The sequence below is a fragment of the Culex pipiens genome, chromosome 3, assembly GCF_016801865.2.
Source record: "Culex pipiens pallens isolate TS chromosome 3, TS_CPP_V2, whole genome shotgun sequence".
In the NCBI taxonomy this organism is placed as follows: domain Eukaryota; kingdom Metazoa; phylum Arthropoda; class Insecta; order Diptera; family Culicidae; genus Culex; species Culex pipiens.
The window spans coordinates 155,127,551-155,145,035 of NC_068939.1; the positions used below are offsets into that span (position 1 = coordinate 155,127,551).

The following is a 17,485-nucleotide window of genomic DNA, read 5'->3' on the forward strand; positions in this document are numbered from 1 at the left end:
TCCCAGGATACGAGTTTTTAACCATTTTAATAAGTTTTTGTTTTTGTATGGACAGTTGCAGTATGGACGAACTCTCCTCCTGTCAGTCACAGCGAAGGAGAAATGTGATTTTATCTCGCAATAAGCAAAAATAAAATCCAATTTCAAACTATCACAACTTCACTGTCGAATCTCGCCACATTTTTCTCACCGGGTTTGTTTTTTTTTCCTCTTTCGCTTCAAACCATCTGTTTTTGACAGTTCTGGTAAAAAAAAATCACCAAAAGTGCAGATATCGCGAGCATGAGCTCACTTTCAACCTCGGAAGTTTTGCATTTAATTCCTTTGCATTTCGTCTCGGAAATGTGCATTTAGCTAGTTTCAATAGTTTACAGTTAAATTGTGTTTGACGAAATTTACAGCAACAATGTTAACGAGAAGACTAGCTAGCAGTGGATTCCACTGGAATCGCACTGCTGGAAGCAGTTGTTACATCATCCAGAACCTACGATTCTCATCCAGTGGAGACCGGGACCGGAAAGTAACCGGTCAGGAACCATCCCAGCAACCACAAACTAGCGCGTACGAGTACATCACGCTGGAGCAGCCGGAATCGAGCCGCCATCAGGCGCAACGATCGGCCACTTCCGGCAGTACGGTGGCCCTGCGTCGAATCTCGTTGCTCGATCTGGCCAAATCGAAGCTGTACGAGGCGCAAACGTTTTACGACGAGTTCAGCGGCATGAACGAGGTCAAGGTGGCCCAGAACAAGGTGATCGAGATCCAGAACCAGCTGCAGCTGGTGCAGGAACGACGTCGCCACATCTTGCTGGAGTTGACGCTGATTCGGAAACAGATGCAGGACATTCACGTTGAGCTGCAGAAAGCGGTCCGCGGAGAGCATCGGTACGTGGAGCTGATCAAGGAGGAGTTCGATGTGAGTTGAAGGGAACTCTGGTTCTAAAACTCGGATTAATTCTTAACTTGTTTTAGGTAATTGCTCGCGAGCGCGAAAAGAACCAAATCTTCCAGATCGTGGACCAAGAAGAACGTGAACTCTTCTCGCACCTCACCTCGGCCGTCAAGACCAGCCACGAGAAGGAACGCACCCAGGCGAACAACGTCAAGTACTGGTCCATCATCGGATCGTGCGTCGGAGCGCTGCTGGGAATTGTGGCCACTTCGATCAACTATTACTACCGAAACACGCAGTTTGAAGCAATTAAGGCCACCACTGGCGAGGGAATCACGCGGTTGGTGCAGGTCGACGGAAAGTTGAACGAGTTGGGTGTCTCGTTGGACTACATCAAGGAGTACGTGGCGATCCGGCGGGAGGAAGATGAAAAGGCACGGTTTCGGGCGATGCGGGAGGCCGAGTTGGCGCAGATGAGGGCGAGGGAGGGCTGGGGAAGCTATCTGTGGAGGAACAGTGTGCGGGTTTACAGGTTTTTCATACCAAATATGAACAAGTGAAGCCTTGTTGTTGATTTAGGGTTAAGCGAATGTAACGGACACGGAATAAAGCAAAAGTTTACATATTTTTTAAAATGTGTTTTTCATAATCTTGAAATAAGGGAAATGTACCGTTTCTAATCAAACACCTATCTTCGTCATATGGAGAGTTTGATGCTCGAATATAGCTCCAAAAATACTATTTAGGCCTCGATTAAGGCTATAAACTTACCAGCAACAGCACCGCCTCAAGTAAGCCCGCAAATTTATGCCACTTACTGGCCAAAAAGATCAAATTTAATGCACTTTTGATCTTAATTTCTTTTTTGCGAGACCATTTCTCATCATTTTGGTGGCACACACTTCCACACGCAAGATGAGAGCTAAACCCGCTTAACGAAAGTCGCCATCAATTTCTGTTCACTTGCGCTAACGTTTTCAAAGCGCTTAAGATATAAAATTGCTTCCAACTACCGGCAACATGTTATTTTGAACATTAGTTAGTCGCTCACTTGAAAAATAATCCCAAAACTTGTAAATAATTAGCAAGCGCCATCAAAAAAACAAACGCACCAAGTATTTTGACGTTTGACTTTTGACGACCCATTCCAATCGAAGGCTGAAAAAACCCGAACGAGAAGCGAAGGCAAATAAAGGCAAACAAAGAGTGGCCACCAACACCACCAGCAGCGCCTGTTGGAGTGAGCCAGTGATGCCAGGAAATCTTTTCTATAAATGCTTCTTTTCGTGAGAGCTTAAAATTTCATCAATTTTGGCAGCACTAAGCAGACCCAAAAGAGCGCTGGAAGAAAAAAGAACTAAGCTGAAAATAAAAAAAATGGGCGTGTTTTAAAATTGAATTTCCGAGCCATGGTTTTAACAATTCAATGAAAATAGTGTTTAAAAATGCATTATACTCCTGTCCAGTTGTTTTGCAACTATTAGTTTCTGAAATATCTAAGTATTGCCGATAATTTTATTTTTTGCGTTAAAAAGTTTTTGCGGTTCTGTGCATTGGAATTTCATAAAAATTCAAAATATTTTTAATCCAGCCCAAACATGCAAAATATGATTACCAATGCAGAAAAATGCATTTTCGTTTGTTTTCAGTTGATTTGACTTCTATTTAAATAAAAATTGAGAAGTTTTTTGAAAAAAAAAAAATTGCCCCCTGATTTTTCAGACTAATTTTGAAGGAAGGGCGACATAATCTTTGAAACATATTTGCAACGGCCTCAGCGATGGAGTAATCATCATCAAAAGAAAATCATTGAACGTTCATCAAGAGAAAAAATCCGAACGGAGCATGGCTCTCTTCTCTCGCGCACGAAAGATCGGTAAAAGGAATCTGAAAAAATCATCATCTTGATTATTCGGCGGAAAATCTTTTTCACTACTACACTTGCAAGTGTAACGTCACACGTCGAAATATGACCTGTCACATTTTGTAGATGGGCAATGTGTGTAAACAAAATGAAATAAATAGTTTTAAGTGGTGCTGACGAGGAAATTAAAAAAAAAATCATCTGCAGATTGGTTTTCTTGAAGAAGTTCGGGAGCGTTTTTATTTTGCGTGATTTGCCTCCTCTTTCTAACGCGGGTGAAGAAAGTTCGCATGCGAAATTGATTTTTTTTTGCGATTATGCCATCCCTGAGCGGCTTAAATTAAAGATGAGCTGAAAAATCGCCGATGTAGATTGGAAACTCAATTATATTTTAACTGAATGAATGAAGGTATGTAGAAAAAAAAATCTGAATAAATCCAAAAAGTAAAAAAAATCATTTTGCAACTTGATGCATAAATTACTATTACTATTAAATGTTCTAAATTACGTAATAATAATGATTGTCTTGAATTTTTTATTTAAAAAAAAATAAAAAAACAGAGAGTGAAAAAAAAAACATTTCGAATTATTCATGTTGAAATACAAAATCGTTCCATCATTTTTTGAAACATTGGAATTTGACAATTTAGTGCAGTCTGGGCACTTGGAAAACTGCAATTTATTGTTTCTTTATTTAATAATAAGAACGCTCAACTTGAGAAGAATTGAATTTGTCGGATTTCTTGTTTGCTAAAATTAAATAAAACGCATTTTTATACTCATGTTTCTGTTGTATATTGTTCATATTCAATTATAATAATATTTTCTGTTTCCTGTTGATTTGTTTCCTTTGCTCTCTCTCTTTCTCATCACTCTCCCACTTGCTCAGCTTTTTCTCTCACAATACTCTTTGTTCTCACTCTTGCTCTCACTGCATCTTCTCTCTTCATCTCACACGGTGTGATTTGTTTTTCTCTTGTATTGGTTTATTTGCTGGATAAAACGGGAATTTCCTTTAATTCACTTTTCTACTAGATAGGATTCTTTAAACATTATTTTTCACCTGTTTCTCTGTACCAAATTTGTTTATTGTTGAGTGTTGTTGTGTGTGTATTTGTGTGGGAGGTTTATGCTAGGCGTCTTTCTTCTTTCTCTCTCTCGTTTGTTTTATTTGCGACTTATTTTTTTTTTGTCTTGTTTTAATTTATTGTAACATGCTTGGTTGTTTGTTTGCTTTATTGATTTGACTAAGATACTTCGCTATATGGTTGTTTCTTATTTGTTTTCATCTTCGGTTGATTCACAATTTTTTCAACGACACGCACACAATTACAATTTGAAATCGAACGATTTGCTGTTTGCTTGCTGATATAATTATGTGAGTGTGTTGTGTATGAATGATGATATACTGGTAAACTACTTTCACTAGCGAGAGTGATATCACGACGTTTGTTACATGCACACATTGCACACACACACATACAGACGGGGTTGTTTGTGAAGGATGATGATTTTTGGGGGGAAGAGAAATGTTAAGGCCAAACGGGATCTCTTGGTTTTTTTGTGATTTTTTTTAAAGTAAATATATAGGAAATGTTTTCGCTCCTTTTTTCTCTCTCCAAATGTTTGCTAACTAAAACGATTCTTGATTGGTCGATTTGTGATTTAAATGTGGGAAATCTTACTTCAGAATTTCATCTTTTTTATTATTTCATTTCGCAGATAAACCGGCTGCTGTTTGTCAACATGATTTTGATTCTTCTAAAACAATATTTACAAATTGTTCACGTTGCAGGAAACTTTTAGGAAACTGTCTCTCAAATTAAATTAACTCCCTAACCCTAATGAACATTTTAAAAAATGAGCTCGTTTCTTAGGCTAGAAAAAGGAAAGGCAAATAAGTGTAGCGTCAAAATAGATATGATCGGAACAATGAAACTGTTGCACTCGATTTCTAAAACATAATCTCAGCTCTAGACTATCACCGTTCGTCGTTCTACAATTAGCAAAAGCTACTAGCAACTTACTCCGACTAACCTTAATCTTACGAACTAATGCGGAACGAAAAAAGTAAAATCTTTCTACACTCGGCACTGATTTCGAACTCGCAGTAGGCCTTGACGCGAACCGCGCTTGGCGAAATTGGGTCGGTGAAAATAATTAGAAAGAACCAAACAAAATGGCGCATTTTTATCACCCTTCAACGCACCCCACCTTCGAACTGTTCCATTGGTTAAGAAATGGAACCTTCCCGGGGTGCCCTCCCTCGCTTTCAAAGGGTCAAAAATGGATAAAAACCTAACCTAAAAGAAAACAATAAATTCGCGCCTCACTCTAAACCCGGTTTGAATTGCTCGCTCAAATCGGTAGCTGATGGCAAAATTTCAAGCATTTTTTTACTTCTTCTACCGAAAGTTGTCTCGTTGCGGAAGCTAGGGATGCGCCCTCTCTCATCACTCACAACACACATGCATTCCGTTTTCTCCTCCTAAACTCGGATTAGCCTTAGCCTACTGTGACTGACTACTACTGGTGGTGGCAGCTTCTGCTTCTTCTTCTTCTGCTTCTACCCCCCTCCCCATTAGTGGGAATCGATAAACTCGTACAGACACGTGGGCACCTGGCCGTGGTACTCGATCGAGTGGCGCTGGAGGACGCGGGCGGCTAGGCAGGAGAGGCGCGTGTACCGGACCGGGTTGACCAGCTCGTGCAGGCGCTGGTTCTGCAGCAGCGACTCGAACGTGTCGCCGTCCAGGTTTCTGGTGTCCTGTGGATGGGAAAAAAAAAAAATAGAAAAGAGGGGTTTAAGATTGAGGGTTCGAAAATTGATGAATTCAAAAATGAAAGAGTTAAAAAAATTAAGAATTAAAAAACTAAAAAAAAATCAAAAAATAATTCAAAAAATCTAAAACTGTAAGATTTTTAAGTTTTCACATTAAATTTAAAAATTCAAAAAATCCGTTAATTCTTAAGTACTTGGATTATTTAATTTTGAAAGTTTTTGTTTAGCAGCCAGAAATTTATACATTTTTAGAACCATAAATAAAAAAACAAAAAAAATCCCAAATCAAAAATTCAAAAATAAAGAAAAGTCCCTTGATTCATGAATTATTATTTTGGATTTTAAAAAAATGATTCATCGTTTTTAAATAAGAAAAATAATTTCTTAAAAACAGTCAATTGTAGCATTATTAAATATTTAAATTTTAATGTTCTAAACTTTCAACACTTTTAATTTTTGACTTGTTTTTGATTTTTGCCTTTGGAATTTAAAATTTTGAAATCTTTGAGTTCTTGAATTTTTTAAATTTTAGATTTTTTTTTATTTTTATGTTTTGGATTCTTTGAATTTTTAAATTTTTGATTTTTTGAAGTTTTTTTATATTTATTTTTTTTTAATTTTTGGTATGTAATTGTTTGTATTTATTCAATTCATGTTTATTTGTTGTACTTATCATAATACAAAATGCTTAACTAATTACAAAATACAGAGTTTTGGAGATACTTACAGCTACAAAATAATTCAGATACAGCCCAGACTTGATTATCCGAAGGTCTCGAAAAAATTTCACTTCGGATAATCGAACCACGAAAAAAATATTTTTTTGTTGTCTTTTTTTTATTGCTGAATTTAAGTATGACCCCTAAACAACTCTAAAGTGATTAAGAATGTTTAAATCCAAGATGGCGGCCAAAATTGCGGTGATGAAATATTGAAAAAATGCATTTGGTAATTTAATAGGCCATTCAAATTTGTTTAAAATGGGGTCACAGAACTCAAATTTGATGTTAAAAACAAGAAAATTTAAAAATACGAAAAAAATGTTCTTTTGTTCGTGACTCGATTATCCGAAATCTCATACAAACCTTCGGATCGAAAATCGTTAATCGAAAAATTTATCGTCGATAATTTTTTGTCTAACGATAACGATAATGGTTATCGTTATCGTCGGGACAATAACGATAATCTATCGTTATCGTTATTTCGATAATTCTATCGGCGATTATCTTATCGCCAATAATGGACGATAACTCATTTTTAAATTCTTTCTAATATCGACTTAATTCAACCAAATCGTGTTAATTAAGTATTATAAGAAATATTTTTTGAAAATGTAGTAAGTTTCAAAGCAGCATGCTCAAAATTGTTCACAAAATACTATACTTTTCAAAAGTACTCAAATTTTCATAATCTGCAATATGGGTATCAAACGAAGCGAAATTTTGTATACTTTTTCACTTCATAGGAGTTTTTTTAAATACTAAAATTTTCACAAAATATCGCATTTTTCCGAAAATACTCAAATTTGCAAAAATTGCAATATGGGTATCAAACGAAGCGAAATTTGGTATGCTTTTTCACTTTAATAGATAATTTTTTTGAAAAATGCTGACATTTTCACAAATTACCGTATTTTTTCGAAAATACCCTAATTTTCAAAATTTGCAATATGGGTATCAAACGAAGCGAAATTTTGTATGCCTTTTTAACTTCATTAGAGTTTTTTTTTGAAAAATACTAAAATTTTAACAAAATACCGTTTTTTTCGAATATACTCAAATTTACAAAATTTGCAATATGAGAACAAACGAAGAGAAATGTTGTATGTTTTTTCACAATAATGAAGTTTTTTTAATAAATGTTAAAATTTTCACAAAATACCGTATTTTGTTTCGAAAATATTAAAATTTTCTAAATATGCGAAATAGTTCATGCCTCATATATTTTTTTTAAGTAAGTGAAAATGCATTCAAAATTCCGCTTCCATTGCGGATTTTAAAAATTTGAGTATTTTCGAAAATTACAGTATTTTGTGAAAAATTCAGTATTTCATAAAGAAAACTCTAATAAACTGAAAATAAACATCAAATTTCGCTTTGTTTGATACCCATATTGCATATTTTGAAAATTTTAATATTTTCGAAGAAATAGGGTATTTTGTGAAAAGCTTAAATTTTTTTTATTATAGTGAAAAAGCATGCAACATTTCGCTTCGTTTGATAAATTGCAAATTATGAAAATTTGAGTTCTTTCGAAAAATACGGAATTTTGTGGACAATTTTGAGTATTTATACTTTGAAACTTACTAAATTTTCAAAAAATATATTCTCAGTGAAAACATTGAAAATTTAACACGATTTGGTTGAACTAAGTCGATAACGATAGAATTATCGTTATCGTTATCGAGCCTCGATAATTTTATCGTTAACAACCTTGTATTTCATATATTTCAAGAAAATCAAACATTTCAAATATTACACCTATTTTATGGATCTCAAAATATTGCAAGTCGATCAATAATTTCAAGGATTTTTTGTATTTCAAGTATCTCGAGTTTAAAAAAATCAAATTTGTCTGGTTGTTCGGGTGGTAGTAAAACCAACTTTTGTGAGCAGTCTTTTGACAGCTACAAAACTGCAAAAGGTAAGTTTATTTAGTTTTAGTTTACAGTTTTGTGTCTGTGTTACTTACTAAATTAGTCTTCCTTTCCAACGGAAAACTTTTCCTTTCCTTCACTCCTACAACTCCTCTTCCTTTCCTCTCCTCTGTCCCACTTCCTACATTGTTGTGTAATTTATATTAATAATTTGTTTGTTTTCCATTTCAGGTTCACTTACAGGTCAAAGTCACTGTACAATGTTGTGCTAAGTGACGGTACGGCGGCGGAGCAGCTTTGTGGTCTTCAACGTTGCTGGGTAAGTATTTATGTTAAATTTAAACCTCAATCATCACTAACTACGTTTCTTTACTTACAGGTGTGCTAAGTTTAAGCTGTTTCAATAAATTCAACTTTGAAAACGCCTACAACACAATATTTTCCCCGAACAGATCCGAACAACAACTTCTCCACACGATCGCACTTTGCCGAGTAAAATGGAGTTTTTTAGGTTTTGCGTGTTGCCACTGTGTGTCACACACGCACTTGTTTTTGTTTCTTCTCTGCTTTCGCGCGCGTTGACAGTTTAGTTGGAGTCGGCCTATTACACCGCCGGCTCTACACCGTGTGGCAGTGTGGCCATCTCAGCGGTCGTAACACTGGTGTTTTTAGTATTTTAAGTATTTTGAAACATTTGAATATCTCAAATATTTCATATATTTAAGCTTTATCATGTTTTTTGTTCAGTATTTCAACCTGATCGCGCAAAGCAGTAGGACCCATAGTACGTTGTGTTGATTGATTGCAGGTTCCCAGATGACCAAGGATAGCAGCAGAAATGAAACAATAGCTTGCACTACACTTCAGACCAACCGTCTAGGACGGTGGCTGGATGAAGAAGAGAGTGATCGTCAGATCTTTATTCGTCACAAGTGAACCTTCGTATTGTTCTTCAGAATGTACACAATAAGGACGTGTCCATAAACTACACACCGTCCCAACACAACCCTTTTTAGTATTTATTAATTTTTTCATGTTTTTTTTTTTTTTTGATATTATCATTTCCTGTATTTCGAATCATTTGATTATTTCTAGTATTACACGCAGAAAAATATTTTGTAGAATCAGCCTGTACGAGGTTTGATTTAACAAAAAATTTGTTGAATATAATCAACGCCGATTTTGCGTTGAAACAAACCTTAATTTTCTTAATTTCACAAAAATCTTTTGTTGTTTTGAAAAAGTTGCTTTGACGTTTAGCGTTGATTCAACAATAATCTTGATTTTCAAAGCGGATTCGTTAAATTGAACGGAATAAAACCAAAAAAAAAATCAAATCAAACTCAAAAAGCTGCACTCACCAGGTGCGCCCCGTACTCGAGCAGCGTCTGGGCCAGCACGGCCGGGCAGGGCCGCGTTAGGGCGGCTAAATGCAGCGGGGTGTTGCCGGCCTCGTCCTGTGCGTTCGGGTCCGCCCCGACCTGGAGCAGCGCCTTGGCGAGGCGGGGCGAGGGCAGCTGGCAGGCGGGGTAGCGACCGACGAGTGCGGCCTCCTTGTAGCACGCGAGGTGGAGCGCCGTCCGGCCGGACTTGGCCACGATCTAGAAGGGATGGAAATGGTTAGTTTTGAGGGTTTATTTCTTAGTAGAGAGATCCTACCTTCAAACTGACTAATTCGTAGAACGCACGCAGAATCTGGTGCTTCATGCTATCACAGCACACTTCTTCGTCCTCGTCGAGCAGTCGGGCCAACAGGCAGGCCAGGTGCAGCGAGATGACCAGCGCCCGGTTCAACGCCGTGCTGTCCCGCTCGTGGGTCGGCATCTGCTCCAGCATGCGCTGGCCGTACTGAACTTCGCGGATCGACTTCTTGAAGATGATCAACATGTCCGAGGTTTCGATGGGCGGAACGATCCGGCCACGGGTGATGGGTCGGCCCGCTTCGCCGAGCATAAAGCTGAACAGTTCGGCGAACGAGAGCAGCGACGATTGGGTCATTGGGTTCAGCGGTTCCAGGATGTTCTGCTGCATGGACAGCGCGTACGTCCACAGCTCGATGCACCGGTCGAAGCGGCCCGAGTCGGCGTACACGGCACCTCGGAAGCGGATGTAGTAGCTGGTGTCCGGATGGACCGGGCCGAGTATTCGCTCGCGGATCAGCAACGCCTGCATGCGCATCTCATCGGGGTCCATCACGAGCTCGTCCAGCGCGCCAAGGTCGTTCACCTCCTGGCCAAAGTCGTACGCGGGCACGGGTTCTCGGACGGGCTTCGGTAGCACCGGACTGTTGTTGTAGCTAATGAGAAGAACCTTCCGTTAATATCCTGATTAACTCCTACTTCATAGCTTAAAATTACCGATCTTCCATGGCACGCTTCCAGAAAGAGAGCGCCCCCAACATGTCGCGCTTCTTGTCCACGTAGGTCGCCCCGAGCAGCTCGAGCGCCGCTATCCGGTCTTCCCGCTTCACGAATGGCAAACTGATGAGGTGTTCCACGATGGGCAGGTGACCGGTGACGCTGGCCGCTAGCAGGGGGGTCATTCCTGAAAACAAACCACAAACAACTCATTTCAACAGTTCATTGAAGAACTTTCAGCGAAGCAACCAACCGTACGAGTCCACGTCCATGGTGGCGCCGTGCTGGAGCAGCAGCTGCAGGATCTCGAGCGAGCCGGACTCGGCGCAGTCGTGCAGCGCGGTGTTGCCCTTGACGCTGCGCCGGTTCACGTCCGCCTTCAGCGAGAGCAGGTATTGTGCGATCTTGTAGTGGCCCTTGTAGCACGCGATCATCAGGCAGGTGTGGCCGTGGCGGTTCGCGACCTCGATGTCTGGAGAGAGTAGGAAAAGGGAAAAAAATCGTTAGTATCAGGCACCTAATGTTGGCATATCAGCACTTTGACGTTCTATTACAGCTTCCAACAAGCGTTTTCAACTGAAATCAACCAATAATTGCTCAGTAGGAAGTGAACAAGCAAGTTTGCAAAATAATTTGTTTCTCTAGTAAGAATCTTCAAATTGGATGGAAACAGCATCAAATGCTTAACCTGCCAAACAAACGAGAATAAACCACCCATAAACCACGACAATTAAAAATCACTTAAATTTCACACACAAACGCTATCAAAGTCACTCACACAGTCATTGACCTCCCTCCCTAGAAATACATTCGCTCATAGAACGGTCGTTTGACAGTCTACCGAAATTACGATCATCTCTCCCATGATCGCGTTCAAATGACTTCTGTCACCACGCTGCAAACACAAAGAAGAAGAAAGAGAAACGAAAAACGAGAGAAAACAGAAAGAGCACGTTGTTTCGTTTGGGCGGCTGTGCTCGAGTGGTACTCATTTTTCGTTCGTTTCGTCTTTGTGTTTACGTTCACCGACCGTCGCCAAGCAATGACGATCGTGGTAGGCGCTGTTTGTGAGCGATCATATATCCAATTTTTAAAGACCCATGAGAAAATTGTAGGTAATTTCTCAGCCTTTCAAAAATATTTTTTGGTGTGCTTTGTTTTCGGAAGTATCTTTAAAATGCAAAAAAAAACGAAAAGTGGTCAAACATATATCCTAAAAAGTGGCTAAAACTTATGAACACACATTAAAAAAAAATCAAGTACTTTTCGATTTCAATCTTGGCTCAGTTTTTCTAAATGTTTAAAAATTTAAATTTTTCGTCATTCAAAAAAAACACATTCTCGGACATTCTCAATATCCAAACATTCTCCAGCGCCAAAAATTATGATTCAGATACATAATAAATAAAAACGTCAAAAAGACTACTGTAAAATTAAAAAATATTATTATTTGCATTCAATCTTTATGGTGCAAAAAAAAAGCGAATGATCTTTTAACATTACCAAATCAATGTCGGAGAATTTTTTTAAACCTTTTACGAGTATGCAGTTCAGGCAAGGAAAAACTAACAAACAGCAGACAATTGTGAATTTCGATACCAATGAATATAAACATTATTTGAAAGATCACCTAATTTCGACAAAAAAAAAACCGTTTAGACGATTATTATGGTTCAACTCACGATTCAATTTTTGAATGTTGAATATTTTCTTACACACAAGGAAAGTTAATAAAAGTTGTGTTATTATTATACTTGGCTTGGCACTTAGAAAAATACCAAAAACATGCGCAACTTTCTAAGAAATAAACTGTTCAGGATTTGAGATTTTGTCAATCAAAATTATCAAAATGTCAATATCTCCACATTGAAGTTATAGATTTGAGTTTATTTTTTACAAATAAAAGTATATGAAACATAATTTTTATAAACATTTCATGAAACATCTGACGAGCTAAAAAAAATCATTGAAAACTCATACCTGATAAACAAATTAAACTGAAGGGCAATCGGAATAGATACACGCTCAAATGACAAAATTAGAAAAAAAGTAAATAAAAAAACAAAAATAAAAAATCCTAAACTAATTTAAACTAGTTTGAATCAAACTATTTTTTTTGTATGTATGTATGTATGTATGTATTTGAACTTCCGCCTTGGCAGAACTTGGCCATGACCACAGTATATTTCAACTGAGACGGTTCGGTTAGTAACCACCATATATCTCAAGAACCTTTGAAGCGAATACCTTTCTCTGGCTAACGATTTCTTCTGAAATAGGGGGATGGCGTCGCTATTTTTAGACCACGTTTTCCACTTTTTCTCATCGAAACCGACTACTTTATCGACTTCATTTTGCTGGGCGAGATAGGACGCCGTCTATTTTTAGACGATGACTCAGCACTTTTACACTCTTGCGCTTAAAAAAACCAGGTGGCAGCACGATGTAACGCCACGTCCCTATTGTACAGACATAGGTCGGTAATGCAGATGACTCGGGCCAGGCAATCCACGACTCCCTCGTCCAGTTCATGAGTATATCAGATGGCCCTGGGCTGTTTTGAGACGGTTTTAGTAGTTATATAATGGTTTGATGTATTATACCTGATTCTTAAAGGTTTTTTGTTCATATTCAAAGTTCAATTGCTGATTCCAAATTTCAAGGGAACCGACCGGGATTTGATCCCTGAACCTCCTGCTTTCGAGGCAGAAGCCGCAACCATTAAGCCACGGAGCCGGTTTGAATCAAACTAATTTTTTTGGGTATTTATTAGAATTCTGCATCAAACTTGTGTCGTATAAATTTACCTCTTTTCTACGTAATTCTTTCCGAAATTATTGTGTGAAAGAATAGGTACAGCAAACTACAAGTAAATTTTCCCTTTCTGATGTAATTTTACATGGTTTCTGACATTTAATGAGGATTTTAGTTTTTTTTTTGCGGAAAATAATATAATATTGTGTAAACAAATGTAAACTATATGAAAAAGTAGTAAATTTTATCACGCTATATTTTAATACATTATTTTTGCTAAAATTACATAAAAGAAAGGAAAACTTTCACCTTAAAAAAATCTTTCTCTCTAATCACACTTTTTGTTGTTGAAAATATCGCACATTCTAGCCATGTTTAATATAAAATCTGCTATACAGCTTTTAAGGTGAAGCCGTTGATCATTTTCGAAGATTCTCTGTATTGAATTCAATTTAACGAATTTCTGCACCAAAATGAATCAGCATGTGCCGGTTGTTGCCTTGAAGCCACTGAAAGAATTTTTGGTTTGGTTTATATAATTTTGTGGTACAATCATTGACGTCCTAGTTGGCAATCATTGATTAATGACGATTTCCATAACTTTGCAAGGAATGGGATAATCGTTACCAAAAGGAATCAGCATGTGTAGGGCACTATTCTAAACAACTTGTAGAAGGAATTTTGTCAAAATATTGATAGCGACGCAAAATTTATATCTTTGAACGAAAAATCATGGTAACTATGGAATTCTTCACGTTAAGAAACAAGTAAAATTACATAAAATGATATGCAAGTTTGTGGGGAAAGCGCGTTTGGAGTTATTTTCTATAATATTGAAGAATGATGACAGATTTTGTGTCAGACCTCTAAAAATGTGTGTAATTTCACATATTTAACATAAATGAGGTAAAATTATATAGAAATTAGTAAGTAAGGCAAAAGAAGTCATCAGTGGTCAGTGGTCAGATCAGTGGTCAGAAAAGAACCTCCCAGAGGAAAAGAAGTGCTGATATCACTGAGTATCGCCGCTAGAATGAAATGGTACTTTTTCTGGCCTAACGTGGAAATAATATTCTTATTTTCGTTTAATAAATAATCATTGTTTTTCAAAGTTATTCTTTGATTGATTTAATCTTGAGAAACCAGTTGACTAACAAAAAACTTTATGATGGAGCTAATATAGAAGGCATAAGATGCTCCGAAATCACAAGAATAATCCACTTCCAGTTTAGACGTGCGGATACGGTGTCCAAATCTACCCCCAGCGATGGCAGCCTGCAACTTCTGGTATCACATCCCGAACAATTCATCTTCAGTCAAAAAAAATCGAATTCGTAACTCAGTCAGCTGCGTCGGTAATGAAGTACAGAGTAAACAAAACGGATAAAAATAGCATTGGGAGCAGAAGTAAAGGGAGAGAGAGAAATATTTTTGCCTCTCTCAACTTTTTGACATTTTCTGCAGGGGTGGATAACAACAGTAGGGGCCAGCACTAAATCAGCCGAGAAAAGTCCAAACTCGGCAATTATTCAGCACTGGAGTAGCTGTTAGTGCTGATGTCAAAGCAGTTAAGCTTTTACTCGCAGCTGTAAATGCGCTATCAGTGCTAAATAGTGACCATGTTTTAGTGCTGGATGGTTACTTGGGATGTATGTCATTATGGTTTTCAAGCAACAAAAATCAGATTCCGTAACTTATGACTATACTCACCGGCCCCGTGTGACACTAGGTATTTGACGATCTCGTAGTGGCCGTCGAAGCAGGCCGCCCGCAGCGGCGTGCTGTTCGTTTTGGTTGTACTGTTCACTTTGGCACCGTGCTGGACTAGAAGCTTCACTATGCTGGTGTGGCCGGCGGCGGACGCGCACCAGAGGGGCGGGGCGCCCTCTATCGTTTCGCCGTCGAATATCACTAAAAAATGATACAGAATGTTAGAACATCCACGTAGATTATGGATGACCCTTCCATGATAACGTACCTGAACCCGGCTGTTCCACGTCGGCGTGGCACCGTTTGATCAGATACTGCACCACGTCAAAGTGACCATTCCGGCAGGCAATCAGCAGGGGTGTGGCGCCGCCCGTTTTGGCCGTCACCAGCATCTCTGTCTCGTTCTGGGGCCGGCCGCTGATGTATCGCTGCAAAGAGACAACAAAAAAACGGAAATTAGCATAATGTCGAAAATAGAATGAAAATATTGCAAGTCACGAAAATATTTTCGAATTCATAAACATTTTTGTTTGGCTTATTATGAAATATTTAGCATCAAGCTAATACGTCGATTTATTCAAATTCTACACGACTCAAATTAAACAAAGTTGTCAAAGTAAAAAAGTCTACGAAAATATTTGATCTTATATCATGACCTTAACACTGAATTTCAAAAATAACGGAAAGCAGTTTCTAAAAAAAGGAAGATGGTAGAACATTGAACAGTCACGTATGTTCAGACTAAACCTTGAAATATGCATACCGTAAATCTGCATCGCCCACCGGTTAGGGGTAATTTATAGAATACGCAATCACATTCAGTGAAGATATCAAAAGCTAAGCTAAGCTAAGCAACAAAAGACGTTATCTATAATAACAATTAATTATCGTGATTTGTGAACGCCCCATCGTTGAGTGATCTTGAATAAAACAGTCATTATCAGCTTTTTCACTGTCACCACATTCAAACTGCCTGAAAATACACAAAAAAGATATCTTTTATATGTCTAAACAACCGTTAATAGCCAAAGAAACTCACAAAAAAGAGCGCGAAGACGAGCCTCTTGACTCGACTACAGATCAAGTTGATTGCCCTTGAAAACGGGGAGAAACGCACCGGATTTAACCCTTGAATTTAAATATTTATTATCAAAAAATAAACAGTTGATTAAATGTTTTTGAAAAGATTTTTTGATTTAAAAATTTATTAAAAAGAACAAACTTCACTGAAGTTTCAATAAATAAAAAATAGTAAAAAAAAAACTTTACGAGCAAAGGGTCACCTCAATATCACTCACAGCCACTTCCAAGCTAATTTTCGGATGTACCCAATATTGCGTAATATCCTACTTCTACTGCTATTTTGGTATGACCCCTGACGCGGTGCAACCGGTTTTGTGGAAGATTTTTTTTTCTCTCTCGCTAAACTTTATTTCTTTCACCTTACGCGTCATGGCAGGTTTACACACTTAAATTTACGATCATTATCGGATCCTCATTATCTGATGCCACCTCCCCTCGTACGCACATCAGTACAGAGATGTTGACGAACTTCAAATTGAATGTCAAGTGGCGTGGAGAGGACTTTGGATTTGGAATTGAGTTGTTTGTGTGTATTTGGGTTTGCTTTGTGATGTTTGGTTTTTGGCAAATATGCTTTAATTTAATTTTTGCCTAATAGAGTTTGAAAACATAAGACTCTATAATAAAGAATAACAACAACAAAACTAGGGACCATCAATGCTAAATATTATATCGCTAAAAACATGTAAAATAAAATAATACCAAAAACAATTCCAATGCTTAACCTTTAAATTAGCTTGAAAATTATTCGTAACTGGACTTCTTCAATTATTATTGATTTAAAAAAATGTTTCGTTTTTGCATCGACTGACCCCTCGATCACCTTGATTTCTTGACTTTTTTTTGATAAGGTCCTATAAACAAATGTAAACATTGAGTGTATCCCTTTCACACCTTATGTCAAAGTCCATCGGAGTAAGCGGGATACACTCAATGTTTACTTTTGTTTATAGGACCTTATCAAAAAAAAGTCAAGATTTGTTTTTTGACGTTTGTCTGATTTAAACTGGGTTTATTGACTAATTCGATGCCTCGTTGCTTTCTTCTGCTAACTACCTAGAAATCCCAGCAAGGATAGAACAAGAGAGGCATCGAAATATTGAGTGCTTGGTTTACAAAAATTCTAGGACTTTTTATTTTTACATCATGAAATCATGAATAAAATAATATTTGTACATTTCTATTCGAAAATGTCCTGAAATCATAGGGATGGTAACTTACAAAATATTTATAAATTTAAGTGTGTAAAACAAAATTGTAACAGTTATGAACTGAAATGTATTGTTTAAACTCTGGAGTTTTTATTGAAAAGGTCTTATCAACAAAATTTTAATTTTTTGCTTTTTGGGTGTTTTTGAATACCCCTGACTCAAGGCGGTTCTAAAAACACCCAAAAAGCAAAAAATTGAAATTTTGTTTATAGGACCTTTACAAAAAAAAACTCCAG

The 17,485-nt window shown here is 37.5% G+C and overlaps 2 protein-coding genes and 1 long non-coding RNA gene across 3 annotated transcripts in view; 1 reads left to right on the forward strand and 2 right to left on the reverse strand.

Annotated features, from left to right (window-relative positions):
* The first annotated feature begins 256 nt into the window (after positions 1-256).
* On the forward strand, positions 257-1,527 carry LOC120418172 (uncharacterized). The gene is made up of 2 exons (XM_039580472.2): positions 257-916; positions 973-1,527. The coding sequence occupies exons 1-2, from the start codon at positions 407-409 to the stop codon at positions 1,450-1,452; spliced, it is 990 nt and encodes a 329-aa protein (XP_039436406.1). The 5' UTR covers positions 257-406; the 3' UTR covers positions 1,453-1,527.
* Positions 1,528-5,159: 3,632 nt separating this feature from the next.
* LOC120418165 (protein fem-1 homolog CG6966) overlaps positions 5,160-17,485 on the reverse strand; it is a 96,087-nt gene continuing 83,761 nt past the window's right edge. Inside the window, exons 2-8 of the mRNA XM_039580462.2 lie at positions 15,224-15,383; positions 14,956-15,156; positions 10,745-10,963; positions 10,492-10,678; positions 9,794-10,430; positions 9,496-9,735; positions 5,160-5,523 (exon numbers count right to left, since the gene is read on the reverse strand). Of these exons, the coding sequence (XP_039436396.1) occupies positions 5,338-5,523; positions 9,496-9,735; positions 9,794-10,430; positions 10,492-10,678; positions 10,745-10,963; positions 14,956-15,156; positions 15,224-15,383 (1,830 nt within the window). The 3' untranslated portion in view covers positions 5,160-5,337. The remainder of the gene's footprint in view (positions 5,524-9,495; positions 9,736-9,793; positions 10,431-10,491; positions 10,679-10,744; positions 10,964-14,955; positions 15,157-15,223; positions 15,384-17,485) is intronic.
* On the reverse strand, positions 5,993-9,482 carry LOC120418167 (uncharacterized). The gene is made up of 3 exons (XR_005605561.2): positions 8,512-9,482; positions 8,376-8,449; positions 5,993-8,315 (listed from the first exon to the last, which is right to left on the reverse strand). It is a non-coding gene; the product is annotated as an uncharacterized LOC120418167 (long non-coding RNA).